Consider the following 26506-nt stretch of genomic DNA (forward strand, 5'->3'; position numbering starts at 1 on the left):
AAGCCCTAGGGCCATGCTTTCCAATGCCAGTCAACCACTAGTCAAACCTAGCTTTTTTTTTTTTTTTTTTTTTAAGATTTTATTTATTTATTTGACAGAGAGAGATTACAAGTAGGCAGAGAGGCAGGCAGAGAGAGAGAGAGGAGAAAGCAGGCTCCCTGCCGAGCAGAGAGCCCGATGCGGGACTCGATCCCAGGACCCTGAGATCATGACCTGAGCCGAAGGCAGCGGCTTAACCCACTGAGCCACCCTGGCGCCCTCAAACCTAGCATTTATACTTGACTTAATCACAGGAGGGACAGTTAAAGAAAAGCACGAGGAGACTCTATGTATTTGAGAGTAAATAATCTCTCAAATATTTATGGACATAACTCAAAGTTCACTACTTCCAAATGTTGTTGGCCTCTAAAACTTTAATCCGTGCTCCCAGTTGTCACTTTTCATTATAATAATGAAGCTAAAACTTGGAAATTTTAAGTGTCGAAAATGGACAATCTGCCCCCAATCCTGTTTTTCAAGCTTATTTAAATACCATACTATGATTCTTGTGGTTCTCAGGATAGAAACGCTATGGGTCAGCTGTGGTCTTTACCAGGATGCTGCCATCAGCCTAGCTCTTCCCACAATGATCAGTATCATGAATTTGATGGGGCATGGACTAAAAAATACAAAAGAATTTGAAAAACTGAGACTGAGTTCTATACTGAGTTTGGTATTGAAATTCATTTGCTAAGTTAACCTTAGTTTACCTGAGATCTCAGATCTTCAGATCTGAGCTAATTGGGTGAGCTGTTACAACTGACCCAGGGAGCCATCCTTTGATTACTGAATTGTGGACATCTGTGGGGGATGCAGAGTGCACCCTGCAAGAGGAGGAACCTGGAGTGCAACCATTGCCACTAATTGGAGAGAGAGCAAAGGAAGAGAATTTCCAAAGACTGCACAAGGTAGAGAAGTAGAGAAGAAGGTATAATTAGTGGAGAGAGAGAACATTCTTTTCCTAATTACCTGTAGCTTGGCAAGACGGACTGCCAAACAAACCTGCTACAGGGAAGCTGAATACTGACCTGGAGGGCATTTTTCAAGGGAGAGAGAGATCTGAGGTAAACTAGTTTTGCCCAAGGGCTTAGAACAATGTTTTGCTTGAGTTCCAAAATGAATAATGAGCTTAATAAGAGTGTGAGGGGTTCTCCGGGCCTTTCTTCAAAGGCTCTCAACACTGTCTTAACATTACTATCTTCTTTCAACATTCCTGACAAGTTGGATGGACGTGGCAATGATTCTCCCTGTTTTACCCTGAAGCAGTCATTCTCAACTAGTCATGATGCAGTGATTTTACTTTCAGCCCATCAATTTTCTTACTTTAAATGTTGTGACTACAGTCCCTGTTTCAAGTTCCCTTGCCTGGAATGTTTTCTTTCTTCCCATTACCTTCAGATAAACCCTTGACCTACGTAGCTCCACTTCACTCTTGGAAGCCCTAGAGGACAAGGTCTTCTCAAACACCTTGCACTCTTCCTTTAATCACGGAATGGTTTGTATCTCTGTTTTTCTCACCAAACTATTTAATAAGAACAGTGCCTGTGTCCACATTATCTAACCCTGTATGCTCAAGCATCTTATTACCATCTGACACATCATAGGTGTTCAAAAAAACTTCTTTGAATAAACAAATAGACTCCATTGAATAAATGAATAGAATCAAGACAGATATCTGAAATGACAAGATAGAGAGCTGAGGGTGACCATCCATTACCAGATCAGCTATCAGCCTTTGTTTGTAAGAGCCTGGGCTGTACATTTCCTCAGATTTCAATCAGTCTTAAGGAAAAGAACATAATCCCCAATCAAGTCTTGGTGTGGTAAGAATGAATACTGGAGCAAATGCCCAGCAAAAAGGCATATAGAATGTCTTAATTTACAGAATAACAATGTAGGGGTGATGGCCAGGACCCAAAATCTTTTTTTGGTAAAAGCCAACTTTGAAATGTGGTTGGCAACTTGCATGAACCGAGTCATTCCAAGTGGTTGAGACATATGATTCCCTCCTTAGGGCTTTCTAACTTATACAGTGGAAGGAGCTGGGCGTATGTCATAAACTACTATGGCAGCACAGACAGCAAACAAAGAACTGCTTGCCCATTTGGTCTTTAATTCAACTATTCATTAAGCTCACATTACTCACTAGTCACTGATCTAAGTCAGGTGGACAAGCAGTGTAGAAGACAGGCAATCCTGGACCCCAGAATGAGATGAGTGGAACAGAAAAGCCCCAGAAAGTCTACATACATGCAGCAGAGTTCCCAAATGTCTTACAGATATGTGAACAAGAAATAAATGCTTATTACTCTCTATACCATTGAGACTATAAAGTTTTTTTGTTATGTAGCAGAGGCCAATTAATACAGGCTGAGAGTAGAAACAGGGAAATCGTTTCTATGCAGCTACAGTGGTCCAGGTAGAAGGTTATGATGGTTTGGAGTAGGATGTGGCCAGTAGAGATGGAGAGAAGTCCAAGTTGATGGATTCCAGGTAACTCTTAGACATCGAGTCTATAGAATTTGAAGTGGACTGAATGTGGGGATAAGGAAAAAGTCAGAATGGAAGATGTCACCTAAGACTTTTGAGTATCTGCAAAATTAGCAGTGCTGGCTAGGGAGGTGGGGAAGCTAGAGAACAAGTTTGGGGTGGATATACAAATTTAGCCCTAACATCTACAGAATTTGAAGTGCCTATTCAACGTTCAAGTAGAAATATCAAGTAGTCAGCAGGTTACACAAGTCTGGGGCTCATGAAAGGGAAAAAGGATGGCAATGCTTATTTGGGAGATCATTCGCAAGCATGTGGAATTTAAAGCTAAGAGACTGAATGAAAGTCTTACAGGATGGAATGGTAGAGTAGCCCAGAAATTCTGGAGGCTAGCATTTAGATTCAGAATCCCACTAAAATGTGTCCCATGTAACTAGAGTTTGGATTCACATGGCTTTTCATGAAATGTGTTAAATAAAACTTGAATGAGACTGAAACCTGGAGTCAGAGTTGAGGTGTTCTCTAACAAAACAGAGCCTGCCTATTAACTAAGGGTATTCTTACCGAGCTGATGAAAATCAATTTGTGATGAATGTCAGAATCATAATACTGTCACTTTGGGGGAATAATGCTGATGAAGCAAGCTTTTGCCCTGCTTTACTATTTCAATTAAAACCTACAGTATTATGTAGGTTATCAATAAAATGATTGATAAAGAGCCCATGTACATATGGATTCAGAACACTTCGGCTCATGCCAAAATGCTCAGCCATCACCACTGCTGGGATCCCACAGGCAGCAGTGGAGGAGATATGCTGAATAATTTACTAGAATGAAAATAACAGGGCCTCACAGCTTTTCACTCCAGCCAGTTTTCCTCATTTTGATGCTCTGGGCATTCATTTGCCATTGGCTTCTTTATTTTGAGTAATTTTCTTTTTTTCTTTCTTTCTCTCTTTCCTTCCTTCCTTTTCTCTCTCCCTCCTTTCCTTCCTTCTTTCCTTTATTATATTCAGTTAGCCAGCATATAGTACGTCATTAGTTTTAGATGTAGTGTTCAACAATTTTCTATTACTTGTGTTGTTTTGACTATCTCTGGGCTTTTACAATTTCACTTGGAGTTTTTACAGATGAAGTCACATTTTCTTGTCACTATAAGCCCATCTTGATCCTAATAACTGATTTCCTTCTCCTTCGCAGGCATAGGGACTCAAGCAGGTCCACTGGGAGAATGAGGAAGGTGGTGTAGAAAAGATTTTTCAAGCCTTATAATTGGTGAGATGTTGTAACTCAGACATTAAGTACCTAACCCCATTAGCCATATCTCAATTGCACCTCATATTCTCTCTTCTCTCACCACAACAGCCTGAAGTGTCTCCTGAGTATAACACTGTGATGTTGTTTACAATTGTCTTAAACTGTTATTTAAATCTTTTACTCCTGGTCAGTTTTTCAAAAGTTTGCTTAATCTTTCCAACTATATTGAAATGTGAGAATAAGAACAATGTCTCACACATTTTAACCCTAACCATCCCTAGTCTTCAGTATCGATCACACTTTCTGACCCTGATAACATAAATATATGGATGGAAACCACCCAGCTGATTCTTTTAAGCATCTAGATCTACTGTGCCCTTCAAAGATAACCATGCTATTTTGTGCTTTTGACCCTGATTTTTTTTTCCAGCTTTACTGAGATAAAATTGATATATCTTAAAAGATTCATGTCTCCTAGATCAAGGGCCTCTGAGTATGCGCTGACCACACTACTCTGTTAAACTCTGTCCCTTTGTTTCTTCAAGATGTTATTCAACACTTAACCTGCCCCCCCCCACCCCTGGTATTCCCACTCTACCAGATTCCAATGAACACTGTCATTTTTGGCATGCCAGCAGTCATATGTGTCACTATGTAGATAGGTGTTGTCGGTTACAGAGTTTTTAGTAATTATTCCATGTATGTGTCTCATAATTCCACTTAGGTTTCCTCTGTTTCTGGCTTTGACTTGTGCTTCAGGGTTGTTTGAGCATGTCTCTTATCACATCTCTCAGCCTGTCCTATATACTTCACATGTCAATTAATGGGTACCTAAATTATGGCCACTGATGACAAATCTGCCTAGGAAAACAGGCTCAACAAAGCTAGGAATATTGTGTCCCTCACAACTAAGTTTATAGCCAGGGGAAGACATCACTAAAATACTCCAGGGACTCAAAGGAAGCACAGAATAACTTTCCCCTTTTTCATGTGGATTGGTAGGAAATCTTTCCTCCTTGGAAAGAGTTAATCAGACACTCAGATGCATCTGTGTCTAGACTGGTTATAAAGTTTACAACTGCTGGGTAAATAGAAGCTTCTCAGCTTCATTACTCCCAGAGTAAAACACAACCCAAGGCTTCCGAGCAAGCTAATAAAAAAAAGTAGAGAAAATTATATGCTTTAAGAAGTTTCTTTTAAAGACAAATCTTATTTAAGAAGATTTAATACAAACATTAAGAGAGACTAGGAAAATAATGTTAGAAAGAATTTTCCAATTCTATTATTTTGATATAGCAAGAGTTTTTGATTTGGCTTAAAAAAAAATTTTTTTTTTAAAACATTAGTACCCAATAGTAATTAAACAATGCTGCAATTTTTGAACAGCTCAGAGGAGAAAATGCTCTTTCTTTTTGTTCATTCATTAGAAAGGCCATACTACCCAGACAATACTGCACAATGGTATGAGTAATGTTTGGCCTCTGGGGCCAAACTGCTCTGGTTCGAATCCTGGCTTTACGTCCTACTAGCTGTGTGATTCTGGACAAGGCCCTTAACCCCTCTAAGCAACTGGGTCTTTTTCTGTAATATAAAGATAACTGTACCTATTTCATTGGATTTTTGTATTATGTGAGTTAATATGTCCTAAAGTGCTTTGATAAGTGCTCAATAAGGGTTAGATGCTACCATCACCACCACCATCCTCACCAACTCCATCATCACTCACCCACCCCCCACAGTCACCCCCACACTCCACTGTGTCAATCCACCACCCAACCATTACATTTCACCATCGCCCATTATGAGCACCCCATTGTCACTCATCGGTACCCACAACCATCACCATGCCTCGTGTCACTAACCAGCACCCACTTCAATCAACCCAAAGAGCTTCTATGACCACTACTTAACCATCATATATCCCCAACAACATCATCACCAATCACGACCCACTATCACCACCCCACTATCATCCACCATTGCCACCTGCCACCACCTATCATTAGCCATCATGACCACTCCCCTCACCTACCATGATCATCTACAATACCTTTATCTTTCACTGCTGAGAATAAGCCACAAAAAGTCCTTCTTAATCATTTTTTAGACATGAAAATTTATAAATGGCTTTGAGATCGCTAAAGAATCTACTCATTAGAGTCTTCCCATTTCGAATGCCCTAATAACCTTGTAAAGACCATGAACGACAATGACAACTATCATGACTGCATGCTTACTACATTTCTGGCACTCTGCTAATCTAAGTTTCCCATAGATTATTCCATTTAACCCTTACAACAACTCTGTGAAGTGCATACTATTGTTTTCTCTACTTAACATGAAGACATACACACACAAACTGAGGCTAGGAAAGTTTAAGTAACTTGCCTAACTTTGCAAAACTAGTAAGTGACAGAGCTATATTTGTACCCCAGACAATCTGCTCTCTAGCCCAAAGTCTTCCATAACACTCCATTGTGCTTAAAGCACTCTTTCTTCTTCTTTAGGAGTTTAAGAAGATTCTAACGTTTCTTTCTCACACTCTGCATCTCTCTCTCTCTTTTGTGTTTCTCCTGGGACATCTACTCCTACTATTTCAACTACAGATGATCTATAAGTCTCTTCAGTCCCAGTCTGCTGACTGACTGATCTCTATCCTATAACCCCATAATCAGGGCATCCCCGTTTGGGGTCACACACTGCAAAATCAGTGAATCACTGGTCTGAATGGAACCAAGCTCATTATCTTCTATTATAAACCATTTTCTCTTTTTCACATCCCTCTTCCTCCCTCCCTTCCCCCCTTTCTTTTTTAAGAGGAAGAGGGGAAGAACAGAGGTAGAGGGAGAGAAAATCTCAAGCAGGCTCCACACCCAGCATGGTGGCCTATGTGGGGCTCAATCTCACAACTGATCATGACCTGAGCCAAAAATCAAGAGTTGGATCCTTAATCAGCTGAGCCACCCAGGCACCTCTCACATCTTTATTTTTTTTCTCCCCGTGCTTAAATCTCTAAGCTTCAATGTGACTTCTATTTCTTTTTATCAATGCAACCAGGCCCAACCACCATAATCATCATCATCACCTAGTTGGAGAAACACGGTCTCTGTAATTTCTTTCAAATGTATCTCCCCCATTCCATTCCTACCACCACCATTATAATTTAGAAACTCATTATTTTAACTGGGCACAGAAGTTCCCAGTGGTTACTGTCAATCTCTCTCTAGTTAAAAAGGTTTCCCAGTTCTCCGCACACTGAATCTAATCTCAGCTTAGCATTTAGGTTCTGCTACAGCTGCCTACCTACCTTTTAAACCTCATCTCTTGCCACTATCATCCACCCATCTGTCCTCCAGATCAACAGATCAACAGAGCCTGCTATTTCCTGAGCACAGCATGCTTTAGTCTTGAGGCCACTGCTCATGCCACTCCCCAGCTGGATCACCTTTCCTGCATCTATGCATCTGGGAAACTTGACCCTTTGAAGCTCTTTTCGTTTTTTTAAAAATTTTCATTTTTTAAAAATTTTTTATAAACATATATTTTTATCCCCAGGGGTACAGATCTGTGAATCGCCAGGTTTACACACTTCACAGCACTCACCATGGCACATACCCTCTCCAATGTCCATAACCCCACCCCCCTTTGCCCAACCCCCCTCTGCCCAGCAACCCTCAGTTTGTTTTGTGAGATTAAGAGTCACTTATGGTTTGTCTCCCTCCCAATCCCATCTTGTTTCATTTATTCTTCTCCTAACCCTTTAACCCCCCATGTTGCATCTCCACTTCCTCATATCAGGGAGATCCTATGATAGTTGTCTTTCTCTGATTGACTTATTTCGCTAAGCATGATACCCTCTAGTTCCATCCACGTCGTTGCAAATGGCAAGATTTCATTTCTTTTGATGGCTGCATAATATTCCATTGTGTATATATACCACATCTTCTTGATCCATTCATCTGTTGATGGACATCTAGCTTCTTTCCGTAGTTTGGCTATTGTAGACATTGCTGCTATAAACATTCGGGTGCACATGCCCCTTCGGATCACTACGTTTGTATCTTTATGGTAAATACCCAGAAGTGAAATTGCTGGGTCATAGGGTAGTTCTATTTTCAACATTTTGAGGAACCTCCATGCTGTTTTCCAGAGTGGATGCACCAGCTTGCATTCCCACCAACAGTGTAGGAGGGTTCCCCTTTCTCGGCATCCTCGCCAGCATCTGTCATTTCCTGACTTGTTGATTTTAGCCATTCTGACTGGGGTGAGGTGATATCTCATTGTGGTTTTGATTTGTATTTCCCTGATGCCGAGTGATGTGGAACACTTTTTCATGTGTCTGTTGGCCATCTGGATGTCTTCTTTGCAGAAATGTCTGTTCATGTCTTCTGCCCATTTCTTGATTGGATTATTTGTTCTTTGGGTGTTGAGTTTGCTAAGTTCTTAAAATTTGGACACTAGCCCTTTATCTGATATATTCTCCCATTCTGTCAATTGTCTTTTGGTTTTGTTAACTATTTCTTTTGCTGTGCAAAAGCCTTTGATCTTGATAAAACCCCAATAGTTCATTTTTGCCCTTGCTTCCCTTGCCTTTGGCGATGTTCCTAAGAATATGTTGCTGTGGCTGAGGTTGAAGAGGTTGCTGCCTCTGTTCTCCTCAAGGATTTTGATGGATTCCTTTCTCACATTGAGGTCCTTCATCCATTTTGAGTCTATTTTTGTGTGTGGTGTAAGGAAATGGTCCAATTTCATTTTTCTGCATGTGGCTGTCCAATTTTCCCAACACCATTTATTGAAGAGGCTGTCCTTTTTCCATTGGACATTCTTTCCTGCTTTGTTGAAGACTAGTTAACCATAGAGTTGAGGGTCTATTGCTGGGCTCTCTATTCTGTTCCATTGATCTATGTGTCTGTTTTTGTGCCAGTACCATGCTGTCTTGATGATGACAGCTTTGTAATAGAGCTTGAAGTCCGGAATTGTGATGCCACCAACTTTGGCTTTCTTTTTCAATATTTCTTTGGCTATTCGAGGTCTTTTCTGGTTCCATATAAATTTTAGGATTACTTGTTCCATTTCTTTGAAGAAAATGGATGGTACTTTGATAGAAATTATATTAAATGTGTATGAAGCTCATTTCTAATACACCTCCTCCATAAGGCCTGCTCTGATCTTCTCAACAGAATGTGAGTTTCCCTTCATGAAGCTCTACAGCACTCTGTCCCTTCCTTACTCTTATCACAGTGACCTCTGTTCATGTCTACTTCCCTTATTAGACTATACATTTTTGTTCATGTATACTCTCCTTATTAGACTATATATTTTTGGGAAGCAGAAGCTATTTATCTCTTGCCAAAACCAAATGTGGTTTTTATATTATATTATAGAGACTTTATATATTATATATTTTTATAATATATACTTCATATGATAGATTTTTAATTTTTAAAAAAAATTTTTTAAAAAGATTTTATTTATTTATTTGACAGACAGAGATCACAAGTAGGCAGAGAGAGAGGGGAGGAATCAGGCTCCCTGTCAAGCAGAGAGAGCCCCATGTGGGGCTCGATCCCAGGACCCTAGGATCATGACCCGAGCCAAAGGCAGAGGCTTTAACCCACTGAGCTACCCTGGCGTCCCTATATTATAGATGTTTTAATATTATACTTTATATATTTATATATATAAGTATATATAAAATATATACTTTATATTATATTGTTTTTACTTTATATTATAGAGACTCAATAATACATTAAATTAAAATGTACATATTGGGGTGCCTTGATGGTGCAGTTGGTTGAGCATCCAACTCTTGATATCAGCACAGGTTTTTATGTCAGGGTCTTGGGACTGAGCTCCTGCAAGAGGCTCTGAGTGCAGCACCAAGTCTGCTTGAGAGTCTCTCTCCCTCTGCCCCTCCCACTCATGCCCTCTTGCTAATAAATACATCTTAAAAAAATAAAAACTGTGTATCTTTTCCTACTGATGGGCTAATTTGCTAGAGTTTGTTGCTTTACGAAACTGCACTACAGAGAATATGCAAAAAAGGCGTAATACAACCTGAAAGCAAAGGGAGTAGACTAAACATTTTGGTCTAGAGTTGAGTTCAATATGGTCATATGTAACCAGCATAAGCAAGTGTTGGAATTTGGGCAATCTCCATAGGAACAAAGCCAGTGGATTCCTTTACCTTCATAACCTATATAGACAGTCCCACTAAAATGACTCATAAAGCTCTTGAACTTGTGAAGTTGGCCAAGATGAATGAAGACATTAGTCCTGGATTGATTTGGTTTGTGTCATACAGTCTACTCAGATAATTTAGTGAGATTTATGAATCCTTAAAAACCATTTAAAAAATTTTCCCTATCACCACAGTAACTCTGAATTAATTCTGCACATGTGGTCATTGGGATTGAACGTGCAATGGACTATTAGAGGATTCACTGACCCTGGCCTCAAAGAAAATGGAATTCAGCAATGCTGGCGACGAACAGAGAGGGACACTGAAGGGTACAGAGAGCAAAGAAGATAGGTGATCGAGAATCTGGCTGGATGAGACCCAGAAAGAAAAGCGGTGGGGGCAACCAGGATGATGGAAATTAAGAGTCGAGTGTATTACCATATAGGAAAGGAAGCAGGTAGGATAGGCATGAAAGGAGACCAAAGTACACACAAATACAATGCTCACATCGCAGCACTATACTCTGAGATAAATTCTTCTCCGTAGAGAATTTGGTCTGAGTGCTCATGGGCCGCCAGCCCTTTGTGCAACCATGTAATGAGACAAGCTGGATTTGTTAGCCTGGAACTCCAAACTGAGAGAACGGTGAAGGATCATAATTCTCATGTGAATATAAGCAAATTAGTATTAGAACAAAATCTTAGGAGACAAGGTACATTTTCAGGAAAGCAGTCCCCACTTAATTTTACACAATATTCAGTATATTAGAGTCGGGGAACTAAATAATTTTTGTAGACATGGAATTCATTACACATGGGAAGTAATTTGTATTAAGAAGAATAGTTTTAGGGTTGCCACAGAAATACTTCTCTCCTGGGAGTTTTGTTACTTTTTATATTTATTCTTAATTTTTATGCATGCATGTATCCATCCATCTGTATTTAGCCTTGTGAAATAGGTAAGATGAAGATACTAATAATCCCCACTTTTACTGCGAGAAGAGGTACACAGCAGTGAAGAGCCCTAGCCTCTGCCTTGATTTTCTTGCTGCATCTGGCACTCGAGCTCAGTGCTCCATTCATCGGACGCTATTCTTGATCCTTCTCTGGCCTCATTCTCATTCTCATTCTGGCCTCATTGAGACTATTCTACCAACTGCCACTTATAGACAGGAAGAAATGCAAAGGACCTCTCTTTCCTTATACGTCCCCAAGTTTATGTTATCCTAGATCTGAAAGGCATGAGAAATCTGGGACTCACTGTTCACAAAGACGGCAAACCTCAGGAAGGACAGGTAACGTTCCCCTTCAATGGGGTTCCAGCCGACATCAGGGTATCCTTTGGCTAGAAGCATGGGGCAGCTCTGCAGGCCACAGCCTGCCAAGTAGGTCACCACCTGCCAACAACAGTACAAAAGTAAGTGTCTAAGTTTTTTACAAGATAGCAGCCAGGCCTACAAAATTCCGGGAGCAGAAGGGCTTTCATTCTCCTAGAAGCTAGAGAGAGCCCCAAACCTTTAACTTAATAATTCTGTAGGTTTGGGGGCACTGGGGTGGCTCAGTGGATTAAGCCTGTGCCTTCAGCTCAGGTCATGATCCCAGGACCTGGGATTGAGCCCTGCATCGGGCTCCCTGCTCAGTGGGGAACCTGTTTCCCTCTCTCTCTCTCTGCCTGCCTCTCTGCCTAGTTGTGATCTGTCTGCCAAATAAATAAACTCTTTTAAAAAATAATAATTTTCATAGGTTTGAAACCAGAACTTCCAATTCATTATTGTTTTCAAGTAACCAATAGGACCGATTACCATTGTTAGGGAGGAATACTCCATGAGCTCTCAGTTCTTTGGTTTTCCCAGTTTTGGCAAGAGGGAGCTGCCATTTAAACACAGCCCTAATGGGATGCCTGCATGGCTCAGTAGGTTAAGCATATGACCCTTGATTTTGGCTCAGATCATGATCTCAGGGTCATGAGATCAGGTCCCACATCAGGTTCTGTGCTCAGCAGGGAGTCTGCTTGAGATTCTCTCTCTCTTCTGCCCCTGTCCCCACTCACAGGAGCTTGCTCTTCCTCTGCCCCTCCCCCCGCCAGGCCTAACTACAGGGCATCTGGGGAGATAATGGGTCCAGGAGGGCCATGTTCATTTGGCCATGTTATTTCAAGACCAAAATATTCAGTCACTGGTTGACTCTGAGTGGGCCCTTGACAGATTCAGGATCCCTAAAGTTCTGCATTAACAGCAATCATGGTTTCAAGTCCAAAGCCAAGATGTTAAGGTTGGGGTGGTGAGTGAAGGTGCCATGGCCATGTAAGGGCTGGGATTAGTAGTGTCCTCTCTGCTCTCAGGTCACTGGATCTTAGCCCTGTGATCTTGTAGAATAGTTTGGAACTTGCGTACTTTTTAGAAGATGTCAGGCAAAAAAAAAAAAAAAAAGCACCTGGCAAACAGACCTTTGCTTGAGATGCAGTTGTTATTCTGATTTATCTTTTGACGTTTTCTGTGTACAAGGAAAAGGGGAAAATCCATGGGGCTGCAAAATCCTCGAAAAATCCTTCATTTTTGATTCCCCAGAGCCCGGCACACAGCAGATGGTCAATAAGTGCTGTTCAAATGAATCACATATTTGCTGATGCCAAATTCTCTAGTCCTTTTGTAAGAATAATGTATCTGTGTCACAACTTATAAGAAATAATCACCACATTGTTTTTCTTCTTAAACCAGTAACGATACTATTCTGCTTGGAGCGTGGACTTGATTTGGCCTTTAAAATGTTAGGGAGAGGGTATGTGCTATGGTGAGTGCTATGAAATGTGTAAGCCTGATGGTTCACAGACCTGTACCCCTGGGGCAAATAATACACTATCTGTTAATAAAAATCATTTTAAAAAATAAAAAAAAAATTTTTAAATGTCAGGAAAACATCAATAAAGGCAGGAGTTAGGCAGTGTTTTCAAGGTTACAGGTGCAATACACTTCACTGGCCACTGAAATAAGCCCCTGCATGTGGGGGGTGGTGGTGGGGGGCTGTCATTCCATCTTAAGGGACCTAATTTCTGCTGTGATCCAGGGAAAGGGAGAACGGCAGCATTTCCCTCTCCTCTCCCTTCTCTCCTAGGAACCACACGTGGGTGATTTCCTGACACGGGTCTGAATAAAGTCCGTAGCCCCGTGCTGAGATGCTGAGCGACTAGGACCACTGGAAGACGGGGCAGCAGACCTCATCCTGTCCATTTGTTGATCTCCCTAGGTCTCCCTTTTTTCCCCTTCCCCAGCCTCCCAGCCTCTCCTTATCCCATTCTGCATCTTCAAGGGAGGCTTAGGGTTATTGTCAAGCATGGTCAAATAAGAGGGGTACTGAGTATTAACCTCATAGCCCTGCTTGTTTTAAGAGAACCATCAGCCCTTTTTCATACTGCCATCAGTTACCTCACCAACGAAAACACCGTGTTTGTTTGAGAGAGCGAGCGAGTGAGCGAGCGAGCCTGTGTGTGAAGGAGCAGTGGTGGAAGGGGCAAAGGGGGAGGGAGAGAGACAGAGAATCTTCAGCAGGCTCCATGCTCCCTGACACAGGGCTCAATCTCACGACCTTGAGAACATGACCTCAGCTGAAATCAGGAGTCAGATACTTAACAGACAGAGCCACCCAGGCACCCCCAAAACACTGAGTTCTTGATGGCTGTTTCAGTGTATGCAGAGCAGAGTTTGAAGTCTGTCTCACTAGAAGGAGACCAGGAAGATCCATGGCATTTGTGGGAAAGCATTCACATAATGTACTGCTGGGGGCAGAACACCCGAGTCTGTGTTTGTATGGGGGTGTGTGTGTGTGTCTTATTTTGGATCCAATCAGTTCTTCTCGCTAAAACCAGGCTGTGTTTTCTAAAATACAAATCACAGGGGCGCCTGGATGGCTCAGTGGGTTAAAGCCTCTGTCTTCAGCTCAGGTCATGATCCCAGGGTCCTGGGATCAAGCCCTGCATCCGGCTTTCTTGCTCAGCGGGGAGCCTGCTTCTACCCCTCTCTCTGCCTGCTTCTGTGCCTACTTGTGATCTCTGTCAAATAAATAAATAAAATCTTTTAAAAAAAAAATCGCTCCCCTGCTTAAAGCCCTCTGATGGTTTCTTGGAGAGGTCCTACATAGAAGTCTTAGCATAGAACAGGTAAAGCAAGGCCTCTGGGGCCAGACTCTTTCGGATCCTGACTCTGACACCTAACAAACCCCACAACACTGAGCACATCAGCTAACTTCTCTATGCCTCAGTTTCCTCTCCTATAACTGGGAGTACTAACAAAAAAAGGCATGTTCTGAGGATCATGGTCGTGTGAGTTAATCAGAGTAGGCCCAGGCCCACAGTGATCATGTAAGAGTATGAAAATCTACCATAAACAGTTATGGTAGCATCAAGCCCAATTCCCTATTGTCCCTCCTCATGCCCCAAGCACTCCCCCCAAACACCCCATGTTTCCTCACATCCACTCTCCCAGTTCTCAAGCATACCATGCTCTCCTCACTAAACCTCACAAATATTCCCAGCACACTTCTCTCCATGGTATGTCTGCTTGGTTTCTACTCTTCCCTCAGCTCATCACTCTGCCGAGTGACCTTCCCGACCTCCTGGTCATAGTGAGTGGTGCCTCTCCCACACACTTCCAAACCCACTGTTCGGTGGATGACCTCTTACTTCTCCCCCTTGCCCTCACCACATCAGTCTCCTTCATATTCAGAGAGTCAAGATAATAGCCCCAAATTGAAGGGGAAAAGATGTAGGTGAATCAGCCTCCAGTCATCAGCAGCAGTGGGGGTGCATTTCACAATCTCCATGTGGGGCAGCTCAGTTTTACCTCATCTGTTCCTGCAGAGAACGTGTGGGTCTTCTTTACCCATATACTGATTATACAGTTTTCTGTCATGTTTCTTTTCTTACTGTCTAGACTTAAAAATTTGATGACACAGAACTATATCAGGATCCCCAGGTCTCTGGTGGTGTTCCATGCAGACCAGTGAGGCTGGGCCTCCACATACAGAGAACACAAAGATCCAGATATCCTTGTCTGTGGAGATGGCTCTCCCTGCCCCTAAGAGATGCTCTGGTCCTAATTATCACACTTCTGCCAATTACTCACTTTCTACCATATTTTCATGGAGCGTTGAATAGCTTCTTTTATTTTTTAAAATTTAAATATTTTATTTATTTGACAGAGAGCAGCAGAGGGAGAGGGAGAAGCAAACTCCATGCTAAGCAGGGAGCCCAACTTGGGGCTTGATCCCAGGACCCTATCATGACCTGAGCTGAAGGCAAACACTCAAGTGAGAGAACCACCCAGGTGTCCCTGTTGAAGAGCTTCTGATGGAGACCCAGTCTCTGGTCTACATTTCCTTGGTGTGGCTGCACTATAGACAGGATAGAGCAAGCACACTGCCTCCAGTGTGGGGCCAGTTACCTTCTCGAGGTCCGGTTCCTCTAAGCCCAGAGCTAACTCATTGTTGTCCATTACAGAGGAAGCTGCCACGTCCAGTGGGGTAGATCCCCTCATGGAAGGGGAGGCTGAGGAAGGAAGAGAGGAGAGAGAACAGATGAGGACCACCCAATGCTGAGCTGAGGTTGCAGTGCCAATTCATGGTCAGGAGAGGGCAGCAAACACACTAAACCTGGGTCCTATCGCTGTCCAGAGGGGGCGGCCTGTCCAATTTAAGAGCTCTATTTGTTATCCTTGTCCCTACACTCATTATTGATTACAAATATGGAGTAACTTGGAAAATCAGTTCACAGAATTATCCAGGACCATGTTTTTCCAAGTACTTTTGTAATATGATAACTTCTTGAGAGCCCCACTTCGGTGATAACTCAAAAAAGGGAGAGATGCCACTTAATCAACTAATAAGCTCAAATGACTTGGCCATTTCTAGGTCCACCATCCAGAATTTAAAAATAGTTTCAAACAGCATTAGTTCTTATTATAGTTACATCAGGTCACCAATGTTATCTTTGATTTTCCTTTGGTTCTTAGGCTAGAATTAAGAAAAACCTTTTTTTTTTTTTTTTTTTTTTAAATAAAAGTTTGGTAGTCCAAGGTTGCATTTGATAAATCAGAAACTTAAGATATCATATTTCACATGGATGTAGATGTGGTTTTGCATCTTTCACAAATTCACTTGGTTTACATCCAGGACAGTGAGTAAGGCAAATGCAGTGTGTTGCTTTCCTAATGGTGCAGATGGATTTACCCTGTTTATCCGCAGTTGCTCTTGGCCAGTCCATCCTGCAGCTTAGGAGAGCACCGGCTAGTTGGCTGATGGGACAGGTATGCAGCTGACAGCCAGCCTGCCAAGCAGGAGTTGGATCTTTGACCTTTGTCTCATTAGCACTGCTCCCTGATCAACAGAGTGGGCTGGGAGTGTCTCCACAGATTCTACCTACAACCTCAGGCATGATCTCATAAGCCATGACCCACTGGTCCCAAGGGAGACAAGGCAAAACTCTGTGACTACGCCAACACGAATCTGTCACCAGTGCTGGTGGGTAGCAACATCTCTCCTTAGGTTGGACAGCAGAGATATTGTATTGTCATTTTGTTTGTTTTTAGATCAGGCAGGTCCCTTTTATTTAAAAATACCTTAGCAGGAATGTAGCTTCTTTTCCTTGACCTTCTAAGGGGTCAGCAGGGGGACTGTCACCTCCAAGCCCAAATGTGGAAGCAATAATGCGACATACCTAGGCCAACACTGCTATTCTCCAGCAGGTAACTCAGATGCTCAAACATGGCCTTCTGATTTTGCCTGCTAATTCGACAGAAATAGCAGAGGAAGCGGCAACAGCTAGCAACCATCTTGGGAAAAGCAATCTGTAGAGAGAAGAAAGAAGTGTCAAGGAAAAGAGTCCATCATGAGTCCTTCCTGAAAAGTCTGACTTCGTAAGTTTTAGGTTGTGTAATCAATGGACTTCCACATGTCAATACTGGTGTAAGCTATGAACAGTTTGGAAAATGAATTGTCTTACTTCCAGTGCTATCCAGGGCTTACTCACTTATTCCAAGACAGTGAGTAGATAACTGAGAAGAGAAGTCCCAAAATATTGAGAGTTAATTTCAGTTCCTGAAATATCCTTCTTGCAAAGGAAAAAGAGGCCAAACAAGAATCCTAGACACCTTCTGATGTCACATGAAATTGTGTGACCCCCATATCAGACTACTGTTTCCATCTGGGAAGGGTGTGGACAGACCTTTGATAAGAAAGTTCAGAAAGGGAGATGAGTGATCATCAAATAATACCCAGCATTACATAAGACCTGGGTCCTCTGGGTAAAGGCAGGCCCCTAGAGTTGTGGGAGCCTGACGAGCACTGCCCTCTCAGGCTGTTGAGCCTTCCCCAGTTACTTTTTTTTTTCTCCCCTGGTTACTTCTGCTCTTGATGACTGCTCTCCAGTGGGCTCCCACAGCACCTGTAATCTGATCCATACAATTTAGCCCTGAGATGCCATCTTATGTTACTGTTGATTGCTCTTGGCTTCTCTCCTTAACAAAGTAATCAGCATCTCTAAAGCCGCGTCTTATTTTGATCCAATAATCCTCAGTAAGTGCTGTCTGTGTTAACCTTGCTCTGGATCCTAGGAAGTCCTTGATTTCCCCCTTTAGAATCATGGAGGGGGGGGTGCTCTCCAAATGAGGTTCTGAACTCTCCCTGCTACCTGTTTGCTGAGATGAGCAGACATTTGCTCAGGGCTCTCTGCAGAGGGTCCACTTTCCTGATGGACCAGAAGGAAGCGAGTGAGAAGGAATGTGAGCTTGGCTTCTGGTCTTCCTTCACATCCCCATCTGTCAATACTGGTGGAACTGCTTTGCAAATCATTCATTCCTATCCGGCACTCTGGAATTTCCAACATCTGAAAACATCCTCCACTCTACTGCCTTCACACTGGAACTCTGAGGAGCACCCCATACTAGTTAGGATGAATGCCCAGGGAGCTCCCCCTTACGGCATGCTTGTTATGGGGGCGTGGCCAGGAAAGCTGGTATCCTCAGGACCTTGGGGCACATAGCAAATGCTCACTCCTGAGGGAACGCTGCCCAGCTCGTTATTAAGACCTTGTTCTTTTGAGCAGCATTCTCCTGACCCAGCACAAAACATACCAGGCTCCTAAGTGGAACCCAGAGGAATTCTGTTTTGGAAGGAGCAGGACTGAAGGGTACGGGAAGTAAATTTAGCAGGTGACCAGCCTTGTGGAACGAGCGAGTAAAGCTCTGAGCCTTAGGAGCCAGCGTTCTTACACTGGCTGGAGTCCATTCAGCAGCACTGTCCTGGCCCTTGGCTACTTCCTGGCTTTATGCACATCGCTCCCGCTCCCCGGGAGGGGTCACTGAGGCAACAGACGCCAGCCACATGGCTGTGAACAAGGCAACACACGGCCCTGCTTAGGGGTCAAGTTCTGGCTGAGTTCTCCTTGTAGCCTTACCTGAGACTTCTCTGCACCCAGCACGTTCACCATCACCTCCATCACCGTCTCGTGCATGCCAAGGACTCGCATGAGGTTGGGATGCTGGTAAAACACCTTGTTGTTCATAATGTCTCTATGGGAAAGACGGGACAGACTTCAGAACTTTCTTCTGTGAACATTCAGGGGTGAGGACACAGAGTCGCAGACATGGGGGTGAAGGAATGCAAATGTGACAGGCTGGAAGGTACTGAGAAGGTACTAGGTCAGTTGGAATATATGTAGAGTGCCTTTTTTTAGCTCATAGGTGTATTTTGCCCTATTTCTATGAAGTACTTTCTTTGAGACATTTCCTTCTAATGACATATTACACAGTTGTCCCTTTGTCTTTCTTTTCTTTAAAGATTTTATTTGAGAGAGAGTGAGCGAGCACAAGCAGGGGAAGCAGCAGGCAGAGGGAGAAGCAGGCTCCCGGCTGAGCAAGAAGCCTGATGGGGGACTTGATCCCAGGATGCTGGGATCATGACCTGAGCTGAAGGCAGACACTTAACTGAGAGAACTACCCAGGCATGCCCCTCGACCCTTTGTCTTTTTGCTTGGAATAGTTTTGAGACAACCCAAATTACTGAATTTCTCCTCTTCCATGTACACAGGGTCTTTTACATTTTTTTTCCTTTTCTCATCCTTATATCTAAGTCTCTGTGTACTTCAGTTTTCTTAATGATAGGGCTGTACCCCTTTTTTAAAGGCAACTGTGTATTAGATACCCATGACATTCTGGGGCAGCAGTCCTCAAAAAACCAGTGAAATTAACAATGAAATATTAAAAAATGTATTTTTCTATCATTCAGTATGAATTCACACACAATAAAGGCAAATCAAAATGCAGCAGCAGCCTGGGAGGGGGCTGTGTAATCCCTCTCTGGGTGGTTACTCTCAGCTGTCCCTTTGTCCCCTGAGGGCAGGCTGCTGTTAAGAAGAAATAGCACCAGTTTTTACTGCTACTGTGTCTACTGCCAGGGCCAGGGGACAAGCTAATTCTGCAGGTTATTTTTCCCATAAGAGTCTCTTCATTTCTAGTACATGCATGATTCTTCCGTGCAAATGAATTTGAGGCATGATTGCATTTCCCTGGCCCAACCCAGGCATCCTTGAAGTCCTTCTTCTGGGGCTTGGGGCGGGGGTTCCTTCAGTGTGCTGCTCCAGGACAGTGAGATGGAACATGGAGCAGCAGGAAGGTCGTGGTCCTAGTTCTTGATTTTCATCAAGTAACATTGTGGGCTGGGCAGTTAACTTTTTCGGGCTTTGCTTTTCTCATCCACACAATGGAATGTCACTACCTAATTAAAGGAAATCTTTTTTGATGTCCAAAATGCTGTCTTTTTGACAGCATGGCTTCCAAGGAAGAGCCGTGAGCTATTGTTATGGGGAAAGGTGCCTTGCAGAACTAACAGAAATGACTCTCTGGGTTAGTCCTGGGCAAAGGGAGGGATCAGCCAGCAGTTTCTCAGAGGGAAGTCTCAGAAGAATTCCAGTCAAAAGCTCAACTGCTCAAAACACGTCTCTCTTGTTGAGCTGAACACACTGTTCTTCCTCTGAATTGTTTTCCTTGCCTCCCTGGGGCTATTTTCTTCAGACACACACCCAATAACTGCTTTTCTCTAAGATTCCTCCCCACTGTTTCTCGCAACAGCCCTTCACCTCTGTAGCCTGCAGCCTGGTCTCCTCGGTTCTCAAAGGTGACTGATTCACCGAGACTGTTATCCCATGAGGCATGAAATCAGGATGGTAGCACGCAGGGATTTTCTACGATTGAATTCTGGAACATCCATATGGCCAGGTGGACCAGTTTTCCCTCCCGCAGTTCTCCTGAGTGACTTGCACTCAATGGAGAACGACCTACCCCAGCCCGTTGATCATGAGCAGCTCCTCCTCCTTGCCCATCCTGACACTGAACAGGCAGCGGATCTGGCCCAGCGCAGCCATCAGGTTGATGGTGTCACTCACGGAGGCCTGGCTGATGGTGTAGGTCTTCCGCAGGGCCTGCAGCAGCTCCCCGATGCTGTCGTACTGTCTCTGAAGGAGGCTGAACATCATTCGGACCAACTCCGCATCCTGGATCTGGTCCTCCTGGGCCCAGCGGATCATGGTCTGTGAGATGAGCTCCTTCAAGGTGGCTAGAAGGGCAACAGGGAGGACCGCTATGGAGCCTATCGTGGTACAGGGAGAGAGCTGTGTCTCTCAGCCACTCCGTTCGACAGGGACACAACGTCAGTGCTCAAGGTTAAAACATTCTTTTCCTAAGGGTGGACTGTAACATGCAGAGAAGTGAAATAGATCATCGAAAGACATGTGTGTGAACCATACGACAATAAACGAATATTGCATTTTTTAATTCGAGTACTAAATATTTTATTTTGAGTAAATGACATTTGAACTGATACTGGAAACAGAAGACTAAGTAAGACACTGTCCTTGTCTTCAGGGCCTCATAGCTCGGTTCTTTACATTTTCATTTTGATTTAATAAAAAAAAATGTTGTCTTTATTTTATAACACAGTGTAATAAATACCAAAATGTACAAGTGCCATGGGACAGAGTGGGGAGTAATTAGTTTTGGGGTGGCTGGGGGGGTGGAAAAGGTGTGAGAAGGTGAAACTGGTCACTGGCTTTTTGGAGACAAGTGATATTAAGCCCTGGATTTTCTCTACCATGGATAATATTCCCCAAGTACATTAAATATACCACACACCATGAACTGAGTAAGCCGTGCCATCAACTCCAGAATTCCAGAAGGTATTTTGGATGATATATACATAAAACTCTGTTAGGAGATGGAGAGAAGTAGAAGGAGAACATTCTATAAGGTCTGAAGACTTTGCAGCTGGACCAGTGACCATCAGACCCTTGAAGAGACTGTGTTGCCCTGAATCTTTGGCAGGGGTCAGCGAACCCTGCCTCACCACCACTTTTACAAGTGTCAAGAGAAAAGCCAGGATGGCTTGGAATTCAGAAGTTACCAGGGCTCATACAGGTTGCACAGAAATACCACTGGCTGCACAGGTCAAGGAGAGGTCATTGAAGTGGGAACAGAGCAGCCATGGAACCTTCAGAGGGTGGATTGAGAGACTCTTGAAAAAAGCTGAGTGGCACTGGTATGGGAGGGTGGTCAGAAGGGAGAGGCAGATCTGAGGTGGAGGACACGGTGAAAGAGGACATGCCAGAATGGCTGGGAGGGCACTGCAGACCCCCTCCCCATGTGTGTGTGCGTGTCTCTCTCTCTCTCTCTCTCTCACACACACACACACACACACACACACACGCAAACACACACACAGGGGTAAGAAATCACAATTGCTACTCTTAACCACAATTGTCTCCAAGTCTGGCTCTGCCTATCACATTCCCACAAGGTATGGATGGCACCAAGACCTTAATTCAGACCTGATGTTAAAGGCAGAGCTCAGGGGACAATAAAGGTTACTGAGTCCATCAGTGAAGAAACTTGGAATAAGCTCAGATAGGTGCCTTTGGTAGCCTGTGCCACCTCTAATCGTCTAGTTTTCTACCTCCATGTCATTATATATGGCAGATGTCTGCTCTACATACAGTCTTGGCTCATCATGAGGATATAAAAATAGAACTTTGTTACCAAAGCTTTAGGAGAGATCTAGATATAAAGGATGAATTTAACTTACTGCTGGGTCTATCAACCCTGTGGGTGTTGGAGGTTCAGACGGGAGACAGGCTGCAACACTTAAAAAAGGATTCCCAGAGCAGAGAAAAGCAAAGTTAAAAGATGTTCCTAAGAGACCTCACTAGGCAGGGATTGCTGACTAATATCTGTTAGGTTAGGTAATGTCTCTATCCTCTGGGGGGAAATCAGTTATTTTATGGGACAGGCTCGGCTTCTGTCAAGAACCCATTTCCTCACTTGCCAAATAAATGTAAGAGTTCTTGTTTCTCCCAGTTAATAGTCACGGTAAGGAATGAAAGCATGACAAAACCATACAATACACACTCTTGGACCCAACGGAAGTTTTTTTAGTCCTGTAAGTACAATTCCCCCTTCGGCCTACCTCCTGACCTGAAAGTATTATGGTTTTCTCCACTAACAACCAAATTCTCTGCTGAGATCATACACATCACAGTCCCTGTCAAGCAGGAAAAAGCAACAACTAGAACTGTTAGTCAGCTCAAGGACCATCCTCTTGTCAACAGGGGGTTTTACAGAGTCCTAAGGACACCAAGTAAATTAGTTTTCCCTTAACCTGGCTTTCAGATTAGTTCAGGATTTGGGTGAGCTCTTAGCTCCACAGTGATATAATAACCCAAATCAACATTTATAGAGAATGGAGCATTTACAGTAAAACACCTCTTGAGAGGGCAAATGAGAAAGGAGACAGCTCTTTATCTGAAAGAGCAGAGCAGGAAGCACCCCATGGGTTCTCAGTCCAGGCCAGCCTTCCAGCAAATGTGAGAGAATGGGATAAATGATTATGTGCATGTGACTCAGTGGAAGCTCAGTTAAAATGAAAACATGGCACCAAGACTCTGACAGAAAAAGCAAGACTTAGAGTTGTGTTATTGATGGACAGATGTAATTCAGTGAATGCATGACATTTAAGGCCATTCTTGTAGGGGAGGGTTTTAAATTGTGAGATGGAAGTCCAGAAATTGAGAGAAAGAATAACTACAAGAAGAAAGAAGATGGGGGAGGGATGGCAGGGGTGCAAATATTCCCAACAGCCTTGAACGGACGGCATATTTTGTGGCCTGACATACACTAGAGACCCAGCACCCACCAAGCAAATCCAGGCTGAGTCAATGAATTTCTCAAGCTCTGAACACCTCTGGGACTAAGTAGATGGAGTTTTCATACCCCTGGAAGCAATGCTATTGAAGATTCCTCAGATTTTAATTAGCTCCCACACGCCGGCAGCAGAGAGGCATAAATGTACCAGGGTTCAGAGGTTAAAAAGAATATGTTTTCTAGAATGCAGTAGGCTCTTCATATATCTGAACAACTGAGGATTAAAATAATCAATGCCTCTAATCATGTATGGCACACATTATGAGGTTAATAAAGGTTAACTAGTCTACTATCTATTCCAGTAGTTGTAAAAGCATGGTCCATAGAGCCTTAGGGAGCCTAGGCCCTTTAGGTGGTTTGCGAGGCCAAACATGTTTTCATAATCATCCTAATGTTACTTGCATTTTTACTGTGTTGACAGCTAGCCTGACGGTGCAGAAGCAATGTGGGTGCAACTGGGGGTGCCTTAGAGGGAATCAAGGCAATAGCATCAAACACCAAACTTCACCTACACAGCCCCAGAAAGATGCCCAGTTTCACATAAGAACGTCCCACATGAAAGACAAAATTATTAATTTTATTACTAATAAACACTTGAGTATGCATTTTCTCAATCTCCTGTGGGATAAAAAGGGAAGTAGGCCTACAACACCCCTGCGGCAAATGGGAGGTCAGAGGCCTTTGTGAGGAGAAGTGCTGGTGCAGTTGTTGGAGCTGTGGAGCCAACTGGCTGCTCGGCTCATGGAATACTCTTTTAATCAAAAGAATGCAGATGAGCCAGGCTGGTTCATTAGAGTTGGGTGAATGACAGACATATTCTTATAAATAAAAGAAGCAAGCTCGTCACTTCAAGGAAAACAATGGGGAGTTTCTGTTGCCAAGAATATAATTTGGGCTCTCAAGTGAAAACTAGAATTTTAGAAAATGTTTATGTGCCACAGTGAGTTTGACAGCTTCTCAGTACTTAAAGACCTTCTGATTAAATTGTTGATGTTAACAAATGTGATTTCTAAAACATCTTATAATGAAATATGTCAACATTTGGAAGTTCTTCATGACTTGGTGAACCAGTAGTTTCCAAATGACCAATGGCCTTGTGTTACAAAAACATTCATGGGTAAAAGACCTAGTCAAATGAAAGATAGACCAGTGAGTTTTTATATAACCAAGTACAAAAATGTTCTTAATGTGGTTTCAGGTTCTACATGGCAATGAGTTTTTGAGAACCTACTACTTGTTGAGCTTTGATGTAATATCAAAGAGGAATAAACCCAATGATCTGAAAAAGACTATTAAAATACCCTGCCCCTTTCTAGCTATGTATCTCTTTGAGACCAGTGTTACTCCTATTCTTTAACTAGGTATAAGAGCCCAGCTATCTTCTATTCAGTCAAACGTTTGAGATTTATAAAAATGCAAAACAATGTGGCTCATCTCGTTATCTTTGCTTTGTTTTAAAAAACTGCCATTTCTCACAGAAATATATTATTTACATGATACATAATAGGGTTTTTGTTATTTTTAAATGAAGTAAATGCTTTAAAATTTTCTGTTTTAAATTCTAATTCAGCAATATTGATAGATATATTCCACAGAAGCTAAAGTTTTATGAGGTCCTTGATAATTCTTAAGAGTGTAAAAGGGCTCCTAAGACTAGAAAGTTCAAGAAGCCCTGATTTATACAAAAGCAGCCATGCTGAGATGATAGCAGTGATCGGGAAGCAAAGCCTTCCCTCCAGCTAAGCTAGAGCCCTGTTCCGTTAGGCTGTGTGATTGTCATCCAGTAGCTGACATGTGAACTTGGAAAGTTACAGCTTAGGAAGCTTCCTATGTATACTTCTGGATGGGAGGTAGGTTAAATGTGAGGATAAGATGAGTAAGACACCTCACCCTGAGAATCAAATGAGGATTAAAGCCGCATTGTTTTTAAAGTTGAATCCTGGCAGTCAGGAAGGACCCTGGCCATTGTTCCTGCATCTCCAAGGGGGGCTTCCTGCCAGCCTGTAGGTTCCCTCTTTACATCAAATTGGGAACAAGCTCAGTCATCTTCAGAGCAAGAAGGGGGTGGGAGCTCTTCACATGGAGGCTGCATGGCCTTGTTTAGCCTGCTTGTAGTCAGTGCAATCAGGCACGCAGAGAAGTGGGCTATAGGACAGGGAGTGAGGCACTCAACCCTTTGCTCCACATTAGCTGACCCTTCCACAGTAAGGTTATTCTCATTAATATTAGAAACCAGGGCCGTCGCCTACGGAAGGCTTTGTTCTGGAGCCACTGGGTATCCAGGCCTCAGGACAAATCTCACGTACAAGTGTCTGCCGTCCTCATTGGAATAGCTGTCACCTCCAGTTTTGTCAACTCCTAAATGAGCCAGCCAGTCAAGTGATAACTCTGAGGTAACTCATCTGTATGAAACTATTTCAAGACACAATGATTACTCGCAGTGGCTTACTGGATCCTAGATACACACATGCAAGGCATTTAATGAAGAAGTGTAAGATAATGAGTAAAACTCTGTTGTCCACATACATTAAGGAAATAAGACAATTCATAAGAAGGTACAACTTCTCTAGTCATACAAAAATTCCCAAGAAATTGGAGAAATGATCAGATCTTCCTCTCTTACTTTCTTCCCAATGTGTCCTTGCTCTAAAGCTCTTTGTATTTCTCAGAGAGGTCCACACTACATGGAGACTAGAGAAGTAGGGAAGAAAAAGCTCTACCGGGAAGTTAAGAAAGCCCTACCAGGGATGGATGAAACCACCTGATGGGAAAAAACACTTCCCTTTGCTATGGCTATTTTGAAATGCCATTTTCTTTCAAGAGCTGATTCACACAAGCAGTCCCTGTAGTAAATACGTCTAAGTTTTTCTGGTATCAATGGTGTAATGCTGACAAATTTGGTAGGATTTTCAAACATTGAAGGGAGTCAATTCTTGAGATATATTTGAACCTCTTTCATAATCACAGATATATTAAGAGCAGTTACCACTAAATACTGATTTCATTTCTGCTGCTTTTCTAAGATCCTCTTTGGAAATGCTACCCTTTAATGACTAAAAAGACACTTTACTATGCATAAGAAACAGGACTCCTGAGGGAGAAAGACTCCAGGATAAAGGTAAGGGGTGGGATGGGGAGGTTAATTCTATTATTTGCTGTAATGTATGGCCTCGTTTTACTCACACACGTCCCACAACCCCACTCAGATCCCCCATCACACATGATAAAGTTGCTTCCACATATTCTTTGCCACAGCTCTAGGATTTTCAACCGCTGACTTACCTGTTTCAAGAAGGCCTTGT

At 42.9% G+C, this 26506-nt stretch overlaps 1 protein-coding gene across 1 annotated transcript in view; it reads right to left on the reverse strand.

The window, feature by feature from the left end:
• Positions 1-26506, reverse strand: part of RYR3 (ryanodine receptor 3) — a 505740-nt gene that overhangs the window by 122162 nt on the left and 357072 nt on the right. Inside the window, exons 39-43 of the mRNA XM_004751026.3 lie at positions 20295-20568; positions 18413-18527; positions 16676-16805; positions 15405-15508; positions 11231-11366 (exon numbers count right to left, since the gene is read on the reverse strand). Of these exons, the coding sequence (XP_004751083.2) occupies positions 11231-11366; positions 15405-15508; positions 16676-16805; positions 18413-18527; positions 20295-20568 (759 nt within the window). The remainder of the gene's footprint in view (positions 1-11230; positions 11367-15404; positions 15509-16675; positions 16806-18412; positions 18528-20294; positions 20569-26506) is intronic.

Source organism: Mustela putorius, unplaced genomic scaffold, assembly GCF_011764305.1.
Source record: "Mustela putorius furo isolate JIRA1106 unplaced genomic scaffold, ASM1176430v1.1 tig00003898_pilon_pilon_pilon, whole genome shotgun sequence".
NCBI classification, from domain to species: Eukaryota; Metazoa; Chordata; class Mammalia; order Carnivora; family Mustelidae; genus Mustela; species Mustela putorius.